Source organism: Dromaius novaehollandiae, chromosome 1, assembly GCF_036370855.1.
Source record: "Dromaius novaehollandiae isolate bDroNov1 chromosome 1, bDroNov1.hap1, whole genome shotgun sequence".
NCBI classification, from domain to species: domain Eukaryota; kingdom Metazoa; phylum Chordata; class Aves; order Casuariiformes; family Dromaiidae; genus Dromaius; species Dromaius novaehollandiae.
In genome coordinates, this window is record NC_088098.1 from 131,944,910 (window position 1) to 131,966,414 (window position 21,505).

At 39.5% G+C, this 21,505-nt stretch overlaps 1 protein-coding gene across 1 annotated transcript; it reads right to left on the minus strand.

The window, feature by feature from the left end:
• Positions 1-5,215: 5,215 nt before the first annotated feature.
• On the minus strand, positions 5,216-21,364 carry EIF2S3 (eukaryotic translation initiation factor 2 subunit gamma). Its single transcript, XM_064498269.1, has 12 exons — positions 21,212-21,364; positions 19,073-19,136; positions 18,420-18,547; positions 18,173-18,294; positions 16,660-16,754; positions 14,325-14,483; positions 12,581-12,715; positions 11,548-11,642; positions 10,581-10,725; positions 10,247-10,416; positions 9,016-9,188; positions 5,216-5,937 (listed from the first exon to the last, which is right to left on the minus strand). Exons 1-12 carry the CDS (start codon positions 21,278-21,280, stop codon positions 5,874-5,876), a joined length of 1,419 nt encoding a protein of 472 aa, XP_064354339.1. The 5' UTR covers positions 21,281-21,364; the 3' UTR covers positions 5,216-5,873.
• Positions 21,365-21,505: the final 141 nt, after the last annotated feature.

The window sequence follows — 21,505 nt, forward strand, 5'->3', positions numbered from 1 at the left end:
AGCATTCATCTCTGAAAAAAGAACTAAGAAATTTTCTTCTTACCCAAGTAGCTACCAGCTTCACCATTACATATATCTACCTCCTACAACAACAAACTTTACACATCAGTGTACAACTACAGCTTTTGGATGATTATGTAGAGCTTAAACTTTCATTTTTAGAAACCAGTCCTTTAGCCAATATGGCTAAAGAAGCAATTTCTTATTGCCTTCCTAGGTGTGATTACAAGTCAACTTTTCCTAAAACCTCTTCTTTTCAGGGTACATAATGCAACAAAATAAAACACTATCCTAAATTCTTGCTGGCTCTTTTCTTTAAGCCTACACATTCTTTTAAGACCTGACATAATGTTTCTCAATGTTTTATAGCTGTTTCTTCAAGGAATAAATTTCCATAAGCATTGTGCACAAATATAAGCTTTTAGCTCGCTTTTATCCCTCTTCTACATCATAGAATTGCTCTATTTAGCTTCTGCGCACCCATTCACTGATCTTTTTTTCTAGTCAGCTACTGTTACTTATATGTAATAACATATAAGTTTATATGTACTAAAGCCTTGCAAAAACTTAAAGCTGAAAATAAGATAATGACTCTTTCTGCCCATATTTTTGCGAAACCAGTGCTTTGAAAGTCAGCTTAAGCTATTAACAGCAACACCACAACTGCAACCCTGAGAAATGCTCTCTTCATATAATCCTCAATGTTACACAACTAAGCACATATTCTAGGAAATGAAAATACATTCACAATAACATCTTCCATGGATATTCTTAAGTGTGCCTCCATTCTTCAGTAAGCTCATCAGAGTGATTCCTAATAATAATCATCTCTGTGTGTGTGTGTGTGTGGGGGGGGAACAGTCAGAATTCACTTACATTTTTACTACTTGGAATTATAATAATACAGTTATAATATACTGGCTTTAACTGCATGATCCACGTGGATTATAGATCTATAGCATTGATATGTGCACTTAGACTGGGATGTATTTTTGGTTTAATGGAGATGGAGTGCAAAACCATATATATAAGGTCATAAGTTATGTTAGATAACAAAGGAGACAAGGAGGTTATTTTCCTAGCTAAGGAAACAAAAATATATAGTATCCCACATTCCCTGTCACCTACAACCTTAGGACAGATAATTTGGCCATGAAAACACATTTTAAATCCAGGCTGCCAACAAATGAGACTGTCCTTTCCTTCATATGCCCTTCTCCTTTCATTTCTATCACTTCCTAGTGCCATGGCTAAGCTTCATGTGGTCACATAGGAAATTGCATTAGAGAACAGATCAGCTATTAGCCTATCAAAACAAAATTAGCTTTCTTCCAGACTCATTACCTCACCTGCTTCACTGCACATCTGTACAAGCACTAGAGCTGATACAGATCCATGTGGAACAAACATCCAGGAACAGGAGAGGACCAAACTTTAACAGCAATCCAGACTTCTGCTGAGTTAAAGCAGCTACATGACCATAGTTACTACCACTAATTTTATATTTCTGCATCTTCTGTCACTATTAGTAACTACATCTTTGTCTATAAGGTAACGAGACCATCTGTAAAAACAGGGGTGGGCAACAGAGGGATCTCTTTCACCTTTCATTTCCATGAAGGAGAAAGCTGGTGGGAGAAAGAGTAGAGAGAAAAGAAAGAGGAATAAACACAGCCTCTCCTGTGGGACTTTATTCCACTTTGAGTTAATTAGAATCACAGGTATGAACATTGGTCTTCCAAATCCCTGGAGAGTCTCCTAATAATTGTAAATCCCATGATATGAAGAGTGTTCATACAAATGGCTAAAATACACTGTATCTTGAACAGTGATGACTTCAGCTTTCTGCACAGATGTACAACAGAGGCGTAAGTCCTTGGTGTGACCCGAAAGTGACTCAGTCTCTGGAATAGGGGTGTTCCTGTTCTGCCCTTAAAAATATTTTGCTTCATTAATAAGTTTTTCATACTCATCAAGATGATTAGAAATATTAAAAAAGAAAATCCTAGAGGACCTTAGTCAATGGAAAAACTGACCATGGCCAATCTCTAGCTACGAAGGTTAGGGTATACAGCATAGTGCTGGAGAGCCTCTCTAGGCTAGTGGTTGTATGGAGACTCTGGAGAGCAATCACTCTTTCCTCCCATAGTTTCTATTTGGTGTTAAACTTGGCTTCAGTTCCATGAGAAACGATGGGAAACCAGCATCCATTTTTATTAAGAATAACCTCATTTCGATGCATAGAACTAAGTGAAACAAGAAGTCATCCCTTTCGAATTCATGGAAAGCTAAAGCAAGCAGAGAAACAGCTTTAAATTTTGTCCACCTTTGCTTGCTTAAAATCTGCTTTCTTAAAATAAAACCACTTAGTCAACCTGAATTTTAGCTAAGAGTGGTTTGCAGGGTAGCATACTATTTGTGATACGGATAAACATAACACGGCACTCAGTTTCTTAAGTCGCCTGTTTAATTTGAGCTATATAGTAAAAACAGTGGTCCTAAGTCCTCAGAATGACAGACAACCAAAGCCTCTTAGCAGTTTTAATATAGAACCAGTTCCAGGTTGACAAAAACAGGCAGTTTAGTAGATTTCTTGAATACCAAAAGAATCTTTTACAAATGTTGTAGGAAGTAATGTCCTATTGATACTTTTTTCCCCATAGTGAAAACATACAACTGTTCTAGTACCCTACTAAAACCAATTACCAAAGCATTTCAGACAAATTATTGGAAGTGGTTCAGTTACCTAAATATAGGTACCTGGTGCCATCTGACATGCTCTATTATATCCTACCTGGCTTCCAGCTGCTGCTCCAGAACCCAGCAAGTGTGATAGCTGCCAATTCCATACATGCATCTTGACTACCCAACTGCTTTGAAATGGGACTATGCACCTACGTTCAAGTAAAAAATCTGACCTACAAAAGGTTAAAAGCAAACAAACACGCACACACCCTATGAAAAGCATCCTTGGTAGGGTGACAGATTATGCAAGTCACCTGCTCCTACTTTCATCCTCGCCAAGAAAATCTAAGTCATTTTCAGCTTCCTTAGTTTTGCTCATCTCTTCCTCTGCGCTTGTTCATCTAAATCTCAGCAGGATCACAATTTCATCTATATAGTCAGTGAATGCACAGTGGGTGTACATACACATATCAGTACATGATATATTTACACTTACACTGTTCATACATGTCTTGGCTCTCTTATGCTGCAAAGTGGTGTACTTCATATGTACATCCAAGTCTCTAAATGCTCCCATTATTCTTTACTGCTTTATTCATTCTACTTTATTCATTCTTCACTCACAATAGCAGCACCCAGGTTTCCAGTTAGAGGAACTGTTGCATTTTGGTGGCAAAAAAATGTTGTGGCAGAGGGGTTCAAGTGCAATGTAATGGGATATATGGCATACAGTTTGTGTCATGGGCAAATTACAGTTCAGACCTCAGACCACCTATACATGCTCCTAGCCTCCCTGCTTTTCTTGGAGAGGATCGGGAAGACTTTGGGCCAGCCTGTTCTGTAACAACTGTCCACTCTTAGCCAATCCTTCCTGTATGACACAGCACATATGCACACATAATGAACGTAAGTCCACCATGAGAAGGAGGTTGCAAACAGTTTAGGATGAAAGTGACTGCCTTGCCAGAGCGCGGCAGCTGCTAAAAGCTCTGGCCCAGTCTGGAGGAGCCATTGTGAAAGGAGACTGATGCAAGAATGGGCCAGAAGCAGAATTTATATCCTAGCTCTCCACTGACTCTATTCTTCCTCCAGTTTCTACCAGTTCCTGTGCACACCATCAGACAAACAGATCTTAATATTTCAGAGAGAACAAGACAAAACTGGATACAGCATCTCTTAATATTACTGATAACATATCTAATTAATAATCTCAGATCAACTATGGCAGTATCAAATCATGTTTTAGATGTAAATTAAGTAACAATTCATCTGTAATAATGACCTACGGCTATTTAGCTAAAGGATGTAAAACCAACTACTAATCCTAGCATTAGGAACACACTAGTATTTTGCATTTTTTATATAAGTGAAAGTGTACATTAATTGTTTTACAAGGAATATGGCACTTTTCATTTTTAAATTGCAGATCAAGACATTAAGGCCTAATCTCCAAAATACGTGCTTAAAAATGCCTACAGGTACTTACCAGAATTTGTCAGAAGTGCTTTGGCATTTCTGTATCATTATAACCATATATTCAATGCTTTTGGAAAGAACTCTTCGGACTAGATTCCAACTTCGTGGCGGTGCAATCCTAGCAATCTGCGGTGGCTTACTTTCTATAATGCATTTGCCCTCATGTCCCCAAACTAGGTAAGAGTTTAGTTCATCTAAGTTCCTAGACCTCAGAGATACAGAAACAAGCTTTCAAAGCATGAAAGATGCAATCTCTAAAGCAGACATATTTGGGATTGTATATTGGTCAAGCACCAGGAGAATCAGGAAGAACTGGCTCCAACTCTTTTAAAAACGAGAAGCACTATACAAAAATGAATGTATTTAGTCTCAATACCATGTGAGGTAGAAATATTTTACAGATGGAGAAAGTGAGTACAAGAATGCAGAATACTTGTAATAAGGCAACAGAAAATACAATGAAAAAATCAGGAACAAACCCCAAACTGCTTCAAAGTAGTCATTCATCATTTTAACTAGTGAAACAGTATTTACCCTTACTATCCCCTTGACAATATTGAACACAATAACTCAAACCAGACTTTGAAGATGAACACAGTATTTTCCTCTATAAAAATATGAAAAGTAGTATGACTTGCTAAATAGTCTATTATATAAAATACCTAGAACTATGTGCAATAGTTCAAATGAAAAAGTTAAACCTAAATGGTTGAAAGTATTAGAACCTTACAACTTTATTACATTATGTGTTTTCTCCTCAGGAGTGTGATCCAGGCTAACTAAACAAAAGTGGTTTTAAACTGTTTTTACCCCTTATCTCATTCTGATCTTTTTGATTTTCCAAAGTCCTTCCCTTCAACAACCTTTTCCAGATATTTTAAATTCAAGATCATAGCTTACATTTGCTCACTGGCTTAACAGAAGTTTAAAATAAGCAGTTTACTCCTGTATAAAGATGTCAGGTCACCCACACAGTTCCACAATGACAAGCACCTACCTTTCAAATGAAACGTCCTTTTTGTAAATTCGTTCTAAAATAAGATCAAAAACAGTATTGCCAGTTCAGATCCAGTTTACTTGTATTTCTTCTTTGTGGTTTTATCCAAAGCCCTTGTTAACATTGTAAGTGATAACTTTAAGAAGTCAGTGAATATTGCCATCGTAGTTACAAAGGGTAATACAGCCACAATCCCAAAGTCAGAACCATACACATCTAAACAAAACAAGATTTTGTGCAAGAAGGGTACTAGTCTTCAAAGAGTTTGGTTTTTGTCTGTTTTTAATTTTTGTGCTGGTTGAACAATCACTGCAGGCTTTTGTTACTCAAAAAATTGTATGAATTAATGAAAAATAAGCAATATTTTATTTCAATACTGGATTTATGGTTTGTGTGTTACACTGGGGCTGGCTTGACTGATATTAAACAGATATGTCTCAAACACAACATAAATTAGACATGCCATGAGACATGTACAATTTATTTCTACTAAAATGAGGATAATTAAACCCACTTCTACGCCAATTCTTTTACACTTTTAATGGAGATAGTGACTAGTATTTTAGTAAGAGGGTAAAATTCAATAAAATGTACAAGGACAGCCATACAACTTGAAGATAATGTTTGCACAGCTTCCAATTCCACTGTGAAAATATACCCCCCAAAATAGAAATAGGCACTTCATCTTTAAAAATGAAGCACTCATTTTTGTTCTTCAGTCGTCATCAACAGTTGGCTTGATTGTCACTCCTCTTCTGATCTGACCCCAACCAATTAAACTGCAAAATGAAAAATAGTGTATATTACTTTTCATAGCACTTACAAATATCCCAAATAACTCAACATCCTTCTGTCGCACTTATGCCTTCTGTTCTCACAACATTTAAAATTTTCTCCACTCCCTCCCTTCCTGAAGCATCCTGCAAGATCTAAGAGTGGCTACTGGAAACACAGAATAAAAGACAAGGGAAAGAACATGTGTATGTTTGTAATCAACCAACATAATACTTTTGAACAGTGAACTAAAAACCTGAAAATTTTGTAACTTATGTTGTAATAGCAAACTATAAACACATTCATAGCTTGATTTCTTTCCACATATATATAAAGTGCTGCATTACTTTCAAAGAGAAATGAAAATGTGAAAATACAAACAAGATGACAGTGAGATTATAAACTGAAATACAACTCAATGAATGTGTAACCTATCCATGAAGTTAACTCAACTCTCAGATAAGCTCTACTATTTATATTCAGTAATATCAAGGCCCTCCTCTCCTTTTATAGACCATAAGCCCCCCAAAAATAGACTATTTTTCAAAATTAAGATTATGTTTGTTTCCACAATCAACAGACAGTCCATATTATTAATACAATTGTCTCTAAAAAAACCCTTTCAATTTCCAGCAAGGAGATGCACAGCAACCAAGTGTGTGTCTAAGTTTAATTTGCTAAGCAATAGAGGCTGTCTCTGGAGATCAGTATATCAAATAATAAATAAATTAAAAAAAAAAAAAGGAACTGAAGTATAGTAGCCCAGTATTTCCCACTTTTTGAGGATAACATCCATAGCTTATAACTTGTCACCCTGAATTCACCGTTCCTTGGAATTCCTACTGTAATCTTGTTTGTTTGGCCATTTGCTGTTTAACCTCTGTGCTTCTATACATTGATTTTCTATTTTATTCCTCCTGTTTTTTTGCTTGCTTTCTCACATTTTTCCTCATTTCAGCAATCCATTCCCTGAGATTACAAGTTCCCTTCCACAACACCAGCTGTATGTGATCTTTATTCCAACCGGACTTTATTAACCTCTTCTCAGTCTGCTTCCCTTCCCTTCTCTCAGCTTTGTTTCTTAATGTTACCCTTCTAATACAGCACAGGTGGCAACTTTTTAATACACCAGGATCTTTATATCAGGTTGACATTACTTGCCCAATATCTAATCCAGAGACAGGTGGGCTTTTGGGCAAAATTAGGTTAGGGTTTGAGAGAGGGAAATAAAGATGCAACAAAAGGTTTTTGCAACAAAACTCACACTAAAAACTGCATAGGCTGTCAGTCTATGGTTGGAAAAAAAAACCCAGTTCCCAACACAAATAGTTTATCCTCTTCCTTCTGGTTTCCCTGATTTGTGTCCTAACACATCTTGAACAAGCAATAAAAAGATTATCTTTTTCCTTGTTTTTTTCAGGGAATAGCCTCTTCCTTAATATGTCAGCTAGCTCTGAGATAGAGGTGTGAAATTCTCAGGTATGCTTTCCTGTTGATCTGAAAAAGAAACACCCATCCATGGATAAGATATTTAAAACTTTCTTCTTTTTCACACATTAAGGACTGTGATAGGCTGGAGAGATGGGCAGAGAGGAACCTCATGAAGTTCAACAAAGGGAAGTGCAGAGTCCTGCACCTGGGGAGAAACAACCTCATGCACCAGCACAGGCTGCAAGCTGACCTGCTGGAGAACAGCTCTGCAGAGAAGGACCTGGAGGTCCTGGTGGACAAGTTGACCACGAGACAACAATGTGCCCTCATGGCAGAAGGCCAATGACATCCTGAGGTGCATTAGGCAGAGCATTGCCAGCAGATCGAGGAAGGGGATCCTTCCTCTCTACTCAGCCCTGGTGAGGCCACACCTGGAGTGCTGGGCCTCCCAGTTACAAGACAGACAGGTTAGTGAAGGGCCACGAAGATGATTAAAGGGCTGGAGCATCTCTCATATGAGGAGAGGCTGAGAGAACTGGGACAGCTCAGTCAGGAGAAGCATCAGGGAGATTAACAATATTTATAAATACCTCATGGGAGGGTGTCAAGAGGATGGGGCCAGATTCTTATCAGCAGTGCCCAGTGACAAGACAAGAAGCAATGAGCACAAACTGAAACCTAGCTAATTCCACTTGAACGTAAGACGACAATTCTTCACTGTGAGTGTCCAACACTGGAACATGCTGCCCAGAGAGGCTGTGGAGTCTCCAACCTTGGAGATGCTCAAAATCCAACTGGACATGGTCCTAGGCAATCTGCTCTAGGTGACCCTGCTTGAGCAGGGGGGTTGGACCAGATGATCTCCATAGGTGCCTTCCAACCCCAACTATTCTTTGACTTCTGAGATGGCTATATTCCCTTATGCTTTCCCTCACACACTGAGAGCTGCGTAGGAGCAAGGAAACTAAATGACACTTGTGTTCTTTTGCTATACATGTAGTCTTACAGAACACAGAACAAGTACAGTATATGTAGTCATCCAAAAAAGAAGTACAGCACTAAGTGTAAAAATGAATCATCAATCAAATCTGCTCAACATCTTCAGCTACCAGATGCTCACGCACAGTCAGCCATTCTATACTTAAAATTTACATGGATCAATACAGCTGATACTTGTTTCTTTCCTCTGCTCACAGTACATAAAATACTTGAATCTTAGAATGTCCTTCCTCCATTCCCCTGCTATTACTTTACGTTGCACTAAAAGTCACAGAGCCCCACAGGCTGAATACCACCAACTTAGGTGTATGAGGACAGGTTTTGGCTTATTGTTACCTGAACTTTCAAACCTGTCAAGATTGCCTACTGTTATTTCAATTACAGTGTGGCTGTTTTGGCAACAAAACCATGAACATTGGGGGGTTTCTTGTGTGTTACATAATAGAAAGCCAACTCCATTATAATGCTTCTTTCAAAAGATGATAGAAATAGCATGAAGCATCACACAAAAAAAGCATCAACACGTTAGGAGAACCTACAGGAATTTTAAGAACAGACACACATTTACATATTCTAGAGCAAAATCAGATTCACACATTTCTTTGGGTGACATCATAATAATCAGGTCTTCTACCAATTTAATGCCAACTTACCGCCAGTGTTTCTCAACTCTTCGACTCAGAGCAATTTTTTCTCCCACTTCCGTGCATACAGGGTTAGTTAGCACAATCTTTCCCAAATCAGCCTTTACTGCACTGACTCTCCCTCCAGTAGATAAAGATCCTATGTTTACCATTAAAACTTCATTCTTTGATAATTTTTGCACCTGAAATAAGACATACAAAATTCTGAAACCTAAGCTTTAAAAACTGCTCACATTGTCAGCCATATTTAGCAACAAAATGCCTCTAATAAAGAAAAATACCAAAGACAATATTATCTCTCGTTACCTAACCACCACAAAAAAAGATATCACAGCTGAAGGATTCAAAAACTGTAATTATCCACCGCACAAACAACGAAAAACAGTGCTAGTGGAGAACGGTTATATTTTCACTCTTCTGAAAGGACAAATATACAAATATGTTGTCCATTTAGCATTGCAGTTCTTATTGCAGAGAAACCCCCAGAAAGTATATTGTGCCATTTTCTATAAAACATACAAAACTGCACATACTATATGAATAGTGAAAACATTGGCTCAGATATTGCTACAAACTGAAAGGTTATACTATTCTTCTACATAAGGGAAATGAGAACATCAGGATTAAGTCTACATAAATCAATACAATTTCTCAAAGCAGAACACTTCATAGAGGAGAAAAAGATGGTGTAAACAATTTACCATTGCATGAAGCAGTTTTTAGATTTTAATGCTAACAGTAAACACTATGATGTTTTCATTTGATCTTCTGTGTAAAATGGACCATGAAACAAGAGATTGCTGTGCATGAAGTTCAGTTTCTTTTGAACTGCAGCATTTCAGAAATATTTAAAGAATTCTTGAGAGAATCTACAAGAAGCAAGTAAGTAGGGAGATGACCAATATGCTTGTAAAACTAGCTATTGCACAAATAGGCTGATAGCAAAGATAAACAACTACAAACACAGTCAGAATACCTAACTTTATGACATATAAATACTTTACAGTATTTTAAATGAGCCTGATATGAATTCCTATTCCTCTTAAAAGCATTTTTCTATTATGTTAAATAAACAGAGGACAGTTACTTCAGTGACATAAGCATATGTTAACAGGGAGACAAAATTACTATACGAACCAGCAAAATGTACATGCTAACAAAACTTAGCACAAAGAGTTAAGAAATGAGACAAATTAGAAAAAAATACCATAGTATTGTCTTTCTGAAAAGGGGTACAGACCTTTGCAGCTTTCTTGTCTCCTTCAGTGCGCACACCTAATAATCGCCTTAGCAAGAAATAGGAAATTTCTAGCTCTGTAAATATTTCAGGCAGTGCTCCAACTGCACCAAGAACTTGCCCTACCATTCGGTCAGCCCGACACAAAGTTGGATCAATCTTAGTTCCGACACCTAAAACATAACAAGTCACAAAGAATAATTGAAAGCTGGCTGCCACGTTTGAGTATGAATATATCTGAAGGAGATCTAAAAACAACAAATTGAGAATATGCTGAGAATTCCCTATTACCTGGACAGCACTTCCAGAATATCTTTTCATAAGAGAATATTCTTACCTATAAGGCCTCCTGGAGCAGCATATTGGAGATCATTGTGTTCTGCAAAAAGTGATACAATTTTGGAAAAGATCGGCTTGCACATGAGTTTTCCTTCACTGTCCTTTGACACAATACCAGGCCGGACCTCAATTTCCTGACCCACCTAATTACAAAGGTGAAGAAGTAGTTAACTGGTTGTTCCACAGGAACATAAAGCTAAGTACTTATCACAGACGAGACCTAGCTTTTCCAATACCTACTATTTATACAAGTCCTTGGTTCTGGGCTGATGTAGAACTAGGACTTTTGTTGCACTGAAAATTGAAAAATACTGAAAAGCTCTAACTTATAGCCAATGAAACACAATTACTTTTCTTCCAAATAGCTGCCTTAATAAAGGATCTTTATCAGTGATCATTCCAACACCTAAATTCTAGCTTAAATTTATTTTTTTAATGACTGACATTTCACTCAGAAATGTTACAGCACTGAGAAAAAAGGAGCTAACTTGATCACTGTAACTGACCAGCACCAATAAACTGCAATACGAGGAAAATAGGAGTTGTATAGGCATTCAAAAATGTAGTTTGCTTTCCAGTATAACAGAAGCATCTTTAAAATTCTTTAATTTTTTATTTTTTCAAAGTAATTTATCAAGGAAAGTGGTAAAAAGAAAGATTATCTCCCTCAGTTTTTGTAAGCAATGAAAAAGGGTATTCTTAGTAGCAGAAGTTAAGACTATTGAAACAAAAATATAGCAAAAAAATATAGAAATAAAGATCAGTGTTTCTTGTTCCTGTATTTTAAAACAGGAAAGTAGCAAGTTATAGACACAAAGGATAGGTGCCGCCTAACTGTATTCTAGTCTAAAAAGAACAACAGCAACAAATTTCAATTTTATAGATTCATTTTGTACCAGGTACACACAAACTCTACTCAGTGCTATCATTGCAGTATTTCCCAAGAGGAGGGGAAAAAAAGTTACCTTTAAAACACCCTTTAGAATACTGCCACCAGCTACACCCCCCTTCAGGTCATCAACTTCACAGCCAGGCTTGTTCACATCAAAAGACCTAATTACTGAAAAGAATAAACCGTAATCAAGTTTATGTTTAAGATGAGTTTTTTAAAGAATTAGTATCTTTCTTCAGAAACTTAGAATACTTCCCTGTTCTTATGAAGGTAAAGAAATATTTATAAGTATTATAAATATAAAATTCAGATAGAATGCTGAAATATGGTAAATGTTTCATTCAGAATTTTTAAAGATTGGCTCATTTTTTTCATCAAATCTATTTAAACTGCACATATAAACTGCTTTCCAAAAATTGTTTCTGCATAACAGAAATGAAGTCAAATATCAGTAACTAAATAAGAAAGCCACAATCAACTATATTAAAAAAAAACTTCAATCATAATTTCAATTTCTTTGTAACCTTGTTCTAACATACTGAATTGGTATGTATTATGAATACATGAGCTTTAGTTCTCCCATGTTTTGTGTAAAAGATTTTTTTTTTATTTTGATTAATTGTGGTGGAACTGATTTTTAAGATATGCTGGACAAGAGTCAGGACTTTGACAATCGTGCCCAGGAGACATGACTTCTTAATACAGTAAACTTAAACAGGTTAGCCTACCTATGTGATCTATTGAAACAATTTAATTTGCATATACAACTGTTTGTCAGTACTTTGTTAAAAATGTTCCTTTAGTTGCCATGACTTTACATTTGATATAAGACACGTTTCTCATCTTTATTGCACTTTACTGCTGTTGTGCACATAGAACATACACACAAAATAGTAAGTACCCCAAATGAATTTAACTATATCTGTTAATTTAAGCCTGAACAATACCGAAGCTCTGAGGAAATAGGCAAGTTTTAAACAGAGGCTGCACTGAACACTCCTCCTAACCTCGCGCTCTTTTTACAGCACTCAGCAACATGCTACGTCAGGCTTATATACACATAACAAAACATGAGTCACAGAAGTAAGACATCAGCATTTACTTACCAATAAGCCTTGGTTCGGATGTGAAGTCTCGCAAAGGGACTGGAATTTTCTTCACTATATACTCACAAACTACCTCAATATTGTATTTCAACTGTGCAGAGATTGGAATAATTGGAGCTCCTTCTGCAACTGTACCTAAAACAAAATTAAGCTCGGCATCAAGCTTTAATATAATATTTGCAGAAACACAACCAAGTGTTCCATCATTGTTTAAAGCACTAATGAAGTTTAAAGCACAATTTATACCTATTTCCCAAAACAAGAAGTATCAGAACACTACCCTTCACCATTTTAGCTCAAAAGCCATCCAGACCCACTCTTCAAGGCAATCTGAAACAACCCTCGTCATATTGCCCTCCTGGTGATTGCATGCTGAAGTTACATAGCTGCTCTCTAAAAAGTTATGAATAACAACCTTCTGTTCTAAGAGAGAATTCACTTCTTACTTGGTGATCAGGAATAGTATGAAGGAATTTCAGAGGATTACTTGAGCCATTTAATTCTCAAGTCTCAAAGAAACAATGGATGCATTAGGGACCTCTGCACAGGAAGAGCTGTAAACACGTGCACACTTGATAAAATCAAAGTAGTAAAGTGTATCATGAAAGGGAAGCCTCTAATTTGAATGTTTAACCCTATGCTGGCCAGCACTTTATAATTTAAGTACATTGCCTTCCAGCACAAATTCTGTCACTTTCCGAAGGTGTAAACAGAAATATATTTTTGGGTAACCATTTAAAAATGAGAAATGATCCTCACTGCTTGCTTCAAGGCACACGGTTGAGCCATAAGTTACATCTGCTAAGAGAAATCAGGTACCTAAGTATTTGATGCATGAAATCCGACCGTGAAATTAATTTTGAAGAACCAGAATTGCTATCTCACTTTAATGATGACCTTTTCTACGTTCTAAGTTTCTAAGGTTGCGATATACATACATATTTTAGAGAAATCTTAATTTTATAGAAGCATGCATTTAATTATCAAGACTTGATAAATAAAAATAATAATATTTAGATCTCATAACTCCAGGTGTCACAAAAGAACTTCAAATTTATGCACCGAGCCACCCCAACATAGCTGTTATGAGCAGTTTCTTATGCAAGGCAACAATTCTAAACTAGGAAAGGAGACCATTGGCTACTTTTGATGGTGATAACCTAGCCCTATAGCTTTTTACCTGCTCCTTCTAAATCAAATAAGCAGAGAAAACAGTGGAAGCTCCTGCAAAAGATGAAACTCAAGGGAACAGAACAAAGTTGAAGAGAAATCTATGGCTAGAGTAGGGTAACATTGCTTGAATAAGTAGGATAACATTGCTTGAACTGGACTTACAGCAAGAGATGAAAGATCAAGTTTTTGTGAGTAGATAAAAAACCCCACACTTATACCTACCAGGTTGTCCTAAAATCGCTGCTTCATTCTCCCCTACACTGCAACAAAATCACAGTGCAGTCTCTAGCAAAGAAACAAACAGGGCTACAAAGAAGAAACCACAAATTCTGTGAAATCTACTAGACAATTAGCTATTGCCATGGGCTTTACATCAATAACATTACTGTATTTAAGCAGTCTGGAATAGCAAAGAATCACGATTCCAAGAGTCTATTTTTCAGATTACTAGAGGACATACACCAGTATAATCCAAGTAAGAGAAAGTTTTCTGCAGACATGTTAAAAAACACTATGCCCCAACACTGAAGAACTTCCATCACTGACTGAATTTCTGCTGTTGAAAACTTACCTTGTACAAATGCAAGAATCTGTTCATACTGTTCTTTAGCCTGGCTCTCCTTTACCAAATCAATCTTATTTTGTAGAATCAAAATGTGCTTCAGTTTCATGATTTCTATAGCAGCTAGATGTTCTGAGGTCTGGGGCTGAGGGCATGACTCATTACCAGCTGAAAGAAGAAAAGTGACTGCAATGCAGAAACTATAAAGATACACAAATCCCCTGATGAGGACCCCGAAACTTTCCACTGTGTCTTTATAAAAATACTACAATCATCTCTCGTTAACCTATATACAAAACACCCAAGTTTGCAATCATCTGCTTCTTTCTAAAGACTCTTGGCTTTAGCATACACACAACACATGACAGATGAGATGGTACCAGAGCGGAGACTAGAGTCCCCATTCTGCTTGCTCCCAAGAGAAACATACATTTAAAATTTCCGAAAGCTACTGGACAGGTTAACTTGTGTCTACTTGAATCATTCCATCCTTTAGGTCTCTAGACAGCTAAGAACTGACCAGAACATAACTGACCTTTCAAAAAATCTTAAAATTCTTTAGTGCTTTCTTATCACCAAAGTGATAAAAATGCTGAGACCCCCAAACTGTATGACAGACAATAAATACATGAAGAATGTGAAGAGGGCAATTATCAGCATGGTTTGGATTACCAGTTACCCGAGAAGCCTTCTTTGGCCTGATGTGTCATTAATATGTCTGAGCTCACTTGAAGTTTGGTCCATCACACATTCGAGCTCTGAACAGGCAGGAAGAACGACAGCTTATCAGCTACCTCTGACTAAACTACTATATCTGAAGATTATGTTCTCATTTGTTGGCACACCATGTCCAGATAACACAATCACTCTTTATCCCTGCAGACCACTATACTGTTCTACACACGTATGAAAATGAATTTTACTCACTCCCCATTGTCTGAAAATCAGAACAAGAATTTTCTAAATCAGTATATATCTTGTGTACCTTGTTCTGTCCATATTCATCTGTTTTTACCATTTGTACTGATGTTTTTTGACTCTCCTGCACAGCTAAGGCTACATATTTAAAGCAAACTGAAGCTTCAGAGAAATGGAAAATTTACCTGTAACCAAACGTATTTCCATGAAATAATATAAACTTCACCGTACTATACCACTACAAGATTTCACCTTAACCTACCAATCTATCTATCAACCTGGCCAACTACCAGACCAATGAGTATGTTTTAGCTGTATGAAAGGGAGAGGAGGGGGGAAAAGGGGGAGAGGAGGGGGGAAAAGGGGGAGAGGAGGGGGGAAAAGGGGGAGAGGAGGGGGGAAAAGGGGGAGAGGAGGGGGGAAAAGGGGGAGAGGAGGGGGGAAAAGGGGGAGAGGAGGGGGGAAAAGGGGGAGAGGAGGGGGGAAAAGGGGGAGAGGAGGGGGGAAAAGGGGGAGAGGAGGGGGGAAAAGGGGGAGAGGAGGGGGGAAAAGGGGGAGAGGAGGGGGGAAAAGGGGGAGAGGAGGGGGGAAAAGGGGGAGAGGAGGGGGGAAAAGGGGGAGAGGAGGGGGGAAAAGGGGGAGAGGAGGGGGGAAAAGGGGGAGAGGAGGGGGGAAAAGGGGGAGAGGAGGGGGGAAAAGGGGGAGAGGAGGGGGGAAAAGGGGGAGAGGAGGGGGGAAAAGGGGGAGAGGAGGGGGGAAAAGGGGGAGAGGAGGGGGGAAAAGGGGAGAGGAGGGGGGAAAAGGGGGAGAGGAGGGGGGAAAAGGGGGAGAGGAGGGGGGAAAAGGGGGAGAGGAGGGGGGAAAAGGGGGAGAGGAGGGGGGAAAAGGGGGAGAGGAGGGGGGAAAAGGGGGAGAGGAGGGGGGAAAAGGGGGAGAGGAGGGGGGAAAAGGGGGAGAGGAGGGGGGAAAAGGGGGAGAGGAGGGGGGAAAAGGGGGAGAGGAGGGGGGAAAAGGGGGAGAGGAGGGGGGAAAAGGGGGGAGAGGGGGGGAAGGGGGGAGAGGGGGGGAAAGGGGAGAGGAGGGGGGAAAAGGGGGAGAGGAGGGGGGAAAAGGGGAGAGGAGGGGGGAAAAGGGGGAGAGGAGGGGGAAAAGGGGGGAGGAGGGGGGAGGGGGAGAGAGGGGGAAAGGGGGAGAGGGGGGGAAAAGGGGGAGAGGAGGGGGGAAAAGGGGGAGAGGAGGGGGGGAAAAGGTGGAGGGAAAGAGGGGCAATATTGGTTCACACCAACTTTTTTTAATGCATCTCAATAACACTCACATTTTTTAACCAATTTTCCCCAACTCCCACACTGCTCCCTAAATTTTAAAACCTATATAAGTAATTTCATGATATTAAAAAATAGAGCTCTATTTGTGTACCAATCATTACCTATCAACAGCAGAGCTGCGTCCATTACTGCTGCACCATTCAACATAGTAGCCATCAAAATATCATGGCCAGGGCAATCCACAAAAGAGACATGCCTGTAGGTACAAGGAAGGCAGAAAGAAATCCAAAAGACAATTATCAACAATTTCTATGACTGACTTACATGAATGCTAAGCAGACATAAAGGTTAAAAACATCCTAGGGAAAAAAAAACCACACATAGCAAAACCAAAAGAAATGAACATTTCCAAGATACTAACTAATGGGAAGTATTTTCATAAAAACATAAAGACTACTGAATCAGCTACTGAATAATTTTTCTGAATGTTAAGATTCAACATTGTATCTTCATACTAGGTATTGCTTTAATATTTCAGATTTACAGAAAATTAGACTACACTTAAATGCACCAGATTAAACACACACACACACACACAGAAGATATAGTATTCTACTTTCTCTTATGTGTTTTAAAAGATGTCCACCATTCTCCAATTTTAGAAAATATGTATATTAATTACATAGTTACAATTGCACTTCACTTCTAAGATTTATCCAGACTGACATTACAGCTGTTAGTTCCAACCTCACAGTCCCACTGTGCAGCCTATAATAATTGATGCACTACATTCTTGTATAAACTACGTTCACCAAGAATCCTTGTTTCTTGGTAGCAAGCCACCGAAAAGCAAGGAACTGACTTGCTGCTAGCTGACAAGTTTAAAAATCTAAAATAAGCAAATAAGCAGTAAGTGAAAGAATCCAAAGCTTTTAAGTGACAGTTTAACAGTGGCAGCATAACTATCATACTCCACCAAAAACTATTGTTAGAACAAATGTCCTACTGGGAATCCGAGGAAAGGAAGGAAATACGTGATTACAGCAGTAACAGCATTTTACACATAAGCATGAACTATGAATCTTGTTGTACAACTGCCTTTGTGACTATTCCCATTTGAACAGTCAGCCACTGCAAAGACCAACACAACTGTTGTGGTCACTATGCTTGCAGCTTACAGGTACGCTTTATTAGAAATGAAGTAAATAAAGGATGCCTGACTCCTAGTTACAGGCCTGATCTCATGGTAAGCATCAAGCTGTCACAGATCCATTTTAAGAACTCTGAATACTTTTCCGCCTTTAAGGAGTTTAACCAAGATTACACTCCAAAAGGAATTTCAAAAATGGATTTGTAGGGTCCACATTAGTTCTTACTTCGGTGGCTTTAAAATGTACTTATATTAAGAGCAGAAAAAATTTACTCAACAGTCTTAAAAATAACCAAGGACAGAAAATACTGCTATGTTCTTCTCTGGATTGCACACCATCACTAACAAAAAAGCAGTTTAAATGATACTGTAGGTCAGGGATACCAACCTACAGCCTGTAAGAACGTGTGGTCTGCCAGAACCATTCATTCAGGTTGCAGCTCAATCCTGTCTATTTTCAGTTACAAAAGGGGAAGAACAAACAAACAAAATACAGTTTGTATCCTTCGTTTTACAGCAATTACCTGACTAGTTTAAAATTCCCTTTGGTGCCAGGAATATCTGTAGGGAACTCATCTGGGGTGCTACTTCCACAAGATCGGTAGCACTCTGGTCGGGAACAGCTTGGGTCATCCAGCTTGTAAATCTGTAAGTATTTTTTAAAAATTAGAAGTTTAATGCATCAAAAGTCAGTTACAAGCCTATGTCCAACCTCAAATATATTAGTAAGTCAAATTAAACACATTTGCTAGATTGATTGTAATGACTCACCTTTGCGTTAGCATAACCCAGCTTGATTGTGATATTTCTTTCCAGTTCATTTTTAAATCTGACAGTATGAACTCCAGATATAGCTTTGACTACTGTCGACTTTCCATGGGCTACATGGCCAATTGTACCTATGTTTTAAAAGTAAATGTTTGTCAATAAACAGTTGTTTAACTTGTGTAATGTTCTGTTACAATCAATATATTATTACCCCAAACCCTCTGGAGCCAGTAGGTTCAGAGCTCCCATCAGAAGCACATATGGATTTCTTAATCATTTTTAACATACAAAATCCTACGATGAGTTTTCAAGAGACAGATCTTTGCACCGTCATGAAACTCATTCCCTGTCTAATTTTAAAACATAATAAATTTTGCTTTAGCAACTACTCCCCACCCTTCCTTCAATATAATATTCTTGCAATAAAATCACAGTGATTTTCAAGTTAAAAGAGTTTGACAAGTCTCTTTCTGTTTCTTGACAACACCTAAAATACAAACACTATGTCTAGGAACTATGTTTATATCTTTGTTACTGTCTGCTTCAATACGAATTTTAAAAAATTTCTGTCATATAAGTATCATATACTAATACGTGAGCACCAGAGTCATGTTAATGCCCCCCTCCTTTTTAGAATTTTTTTTTTCTTTTTTTACCTATATTAATTGTGGCTTGTCTGCTGATGACTTCTGGTGAGAGAGGCGTCAGCTTGGTAACATCCTGTATGAAGGAGACTTTACAACTTACTGACCTTGTATCTAAATGCTTTCAGAGTACTATGTGCATCTTCTTAAAAATTATTTATTAATTCTACTAAGCAAAATTCAACCAAGCTAATTAAAATAATCCTAGATATGCATTCTATTGTTCTAAAGACATGAAATAGGACACAAGGGAACAAAACTCTACCATCAATATAGGTTACAAGGCATTAAAGAAGGATGGAAGTAAAATAACAAAACAAAAAAATAAAAACAAAAAGAACTCCCCCAAAACTTATTACACATAACAGACAAAATCATATTAATTTTCCATGGGCTAAATGTCCAACTGTACCTATATTTTTAAATGTTTAATGTTAATGTTTAAATGTGTATCACAAAAGTAAAGTTCCAACACAATCAACATGTAATTACAACTTACTGGTAATACCTGACAAATCAGAACACTTACAAATACATTCAGTATTGGGGGGGGGGGGGGGAAGAGAAGGAACCACACAACTCTAAAGCAGCTTTTTTTTTTTTTTTTTTTTAAAAAGGCTATTTGTCCAAATACTGGACAAACATTGAAATCCACTGAAATGTTCTTCTGTACTATTTTTCAGACCGTTCACAGATAATTTCAAGGCCTGAAGGCCTGAGCCTGCACTGAGTCCACATGGGTGCGCTGCTGAGTTCAAGCAAAGATTCACAATGCCAGAACAGTTCTCAGGGCAGGACACCATACAAATACTTTGCAAAGATACCTATAATGTACATGCACACATATTAATCAGCATAGAATCATATATTGTCTACATTGTCATACATACAGGTTCTGTGCACAGTGATAAAATACGATTTTATGTAGTTGAGGTGTATAATGAGTAACCTTATTTTACACATTATGTTTTCATGAATTTTATTCATCATATTTTATTTTACACAGTATATTTTCATGAATTACATGAACTAAATGTTCAGGTACAATAGAAAACAGGTTTTGTGCATTTAACAGAGGTGCTAAAATATATACTTCTCGTACGCCTAACATTAGCTCTACTTAAGTCAAAAACGAGGACGTGACCTGCAGATGGCACTATACAGCAGGATGACATGCACATACGCGTGATGCAAAACCTGTCATCAACAGAGCTGTTCCCAGTGCACACAATTACGCATATATGTATTTTTTTCCTCAACACTGGTACAAAGTCAAGCCCAGCTAAAAGCTCCAGCAAAATGTGAGCATTCAACAGCCAAACGAAACAAATACAGAATAAGGCTTAAGTGTAGTTCCTACTGACCTCCCAATCAAGCTTACTTTTCTTTCTCCAGCTGGCAAATACCAAGGCCAACCAGAAAAGTAAGTAAGTAAAGGAACGTTTTGAAACGATTAACATGCTTTGCTCCTGAATATCAATAAGTTTAAATATAGTATGAAGGGAACTCCTGTGCTCAGGTCCCCAAGACTATCAAATAGTTAATACTATAAAGACAAAAATAACTCTTAATTTGCTGAAATACAGGGAGACAGCAACCAGGGGGACTTCTGATTGGCGCTTCTTGCGTGCACGGAGAAAGTGAGGCAGCCCCGGCTGGGCTTTTAACAGGCGAGCCTACCGCGGCGAGAGACACCAAGCCTGGTTTTCGCGGCGGTCTTTGCAGAGCACACAAAGCCCAACGCAGACGGGGCGCGCTGCCTAGCCCCCTCGGAGAGCAGACGATCCCATTACAGCTCTCCCTCGGGCAGGGAAGCGCCTTTCCCATCGCCACCACCACTAAGCAGGGCAGCCCCCGGGAGGCCCGCGCGGCCCGTCGCCACCACTGCCGCCCGACGGCCTCTCCCGCCGCGGGGGCCAGCACGCCAGCCCGCTTCCCCCCTCGCGGCTCCCCCTCCCGCCCCACGGGCTCCCGCGGCGCCGCCCGGCCCCGCGCCCCCAACGGCCGCGGCCCGGCGGGGTGGGGGGAGGCCCGGCCGCCTTCAGCCTCCGCCTGCCGCCGCCCCAACGGCCCGCCCGTCCGGCGGCCCCGCCGCCGCCCCCCCCCCCGCGCCCCTACGCCCGCGGCCACGCGCCCCCGCGCGCCCCTCACCAAGGTGGCGAGGTCCTGCCGGGAGAGGTGCGGCTGCCCCAGAGTCACTCCCGCCTCATCCCCCGCCATCTTTGCCCGAAGAGGAAGTGGGGAGGTCGCCGCGGCCGCCTGACCCCCAGCGGGGCGCGGCGCCGCCGCCGCCCACCAGGCGACACCGAGGCGCCCGGCTCGGGGCGCCGCCGCGCTGAGGCGCGCTGAGCGGCGCGGGGCCGCCGCCGGCGCCGCCGCGGGGGCGGGAGCGGCTCAGGCGCGCAGCGGGGCAGTCCCGCGAAGGACCCCGCGTCTCCCTCGCGC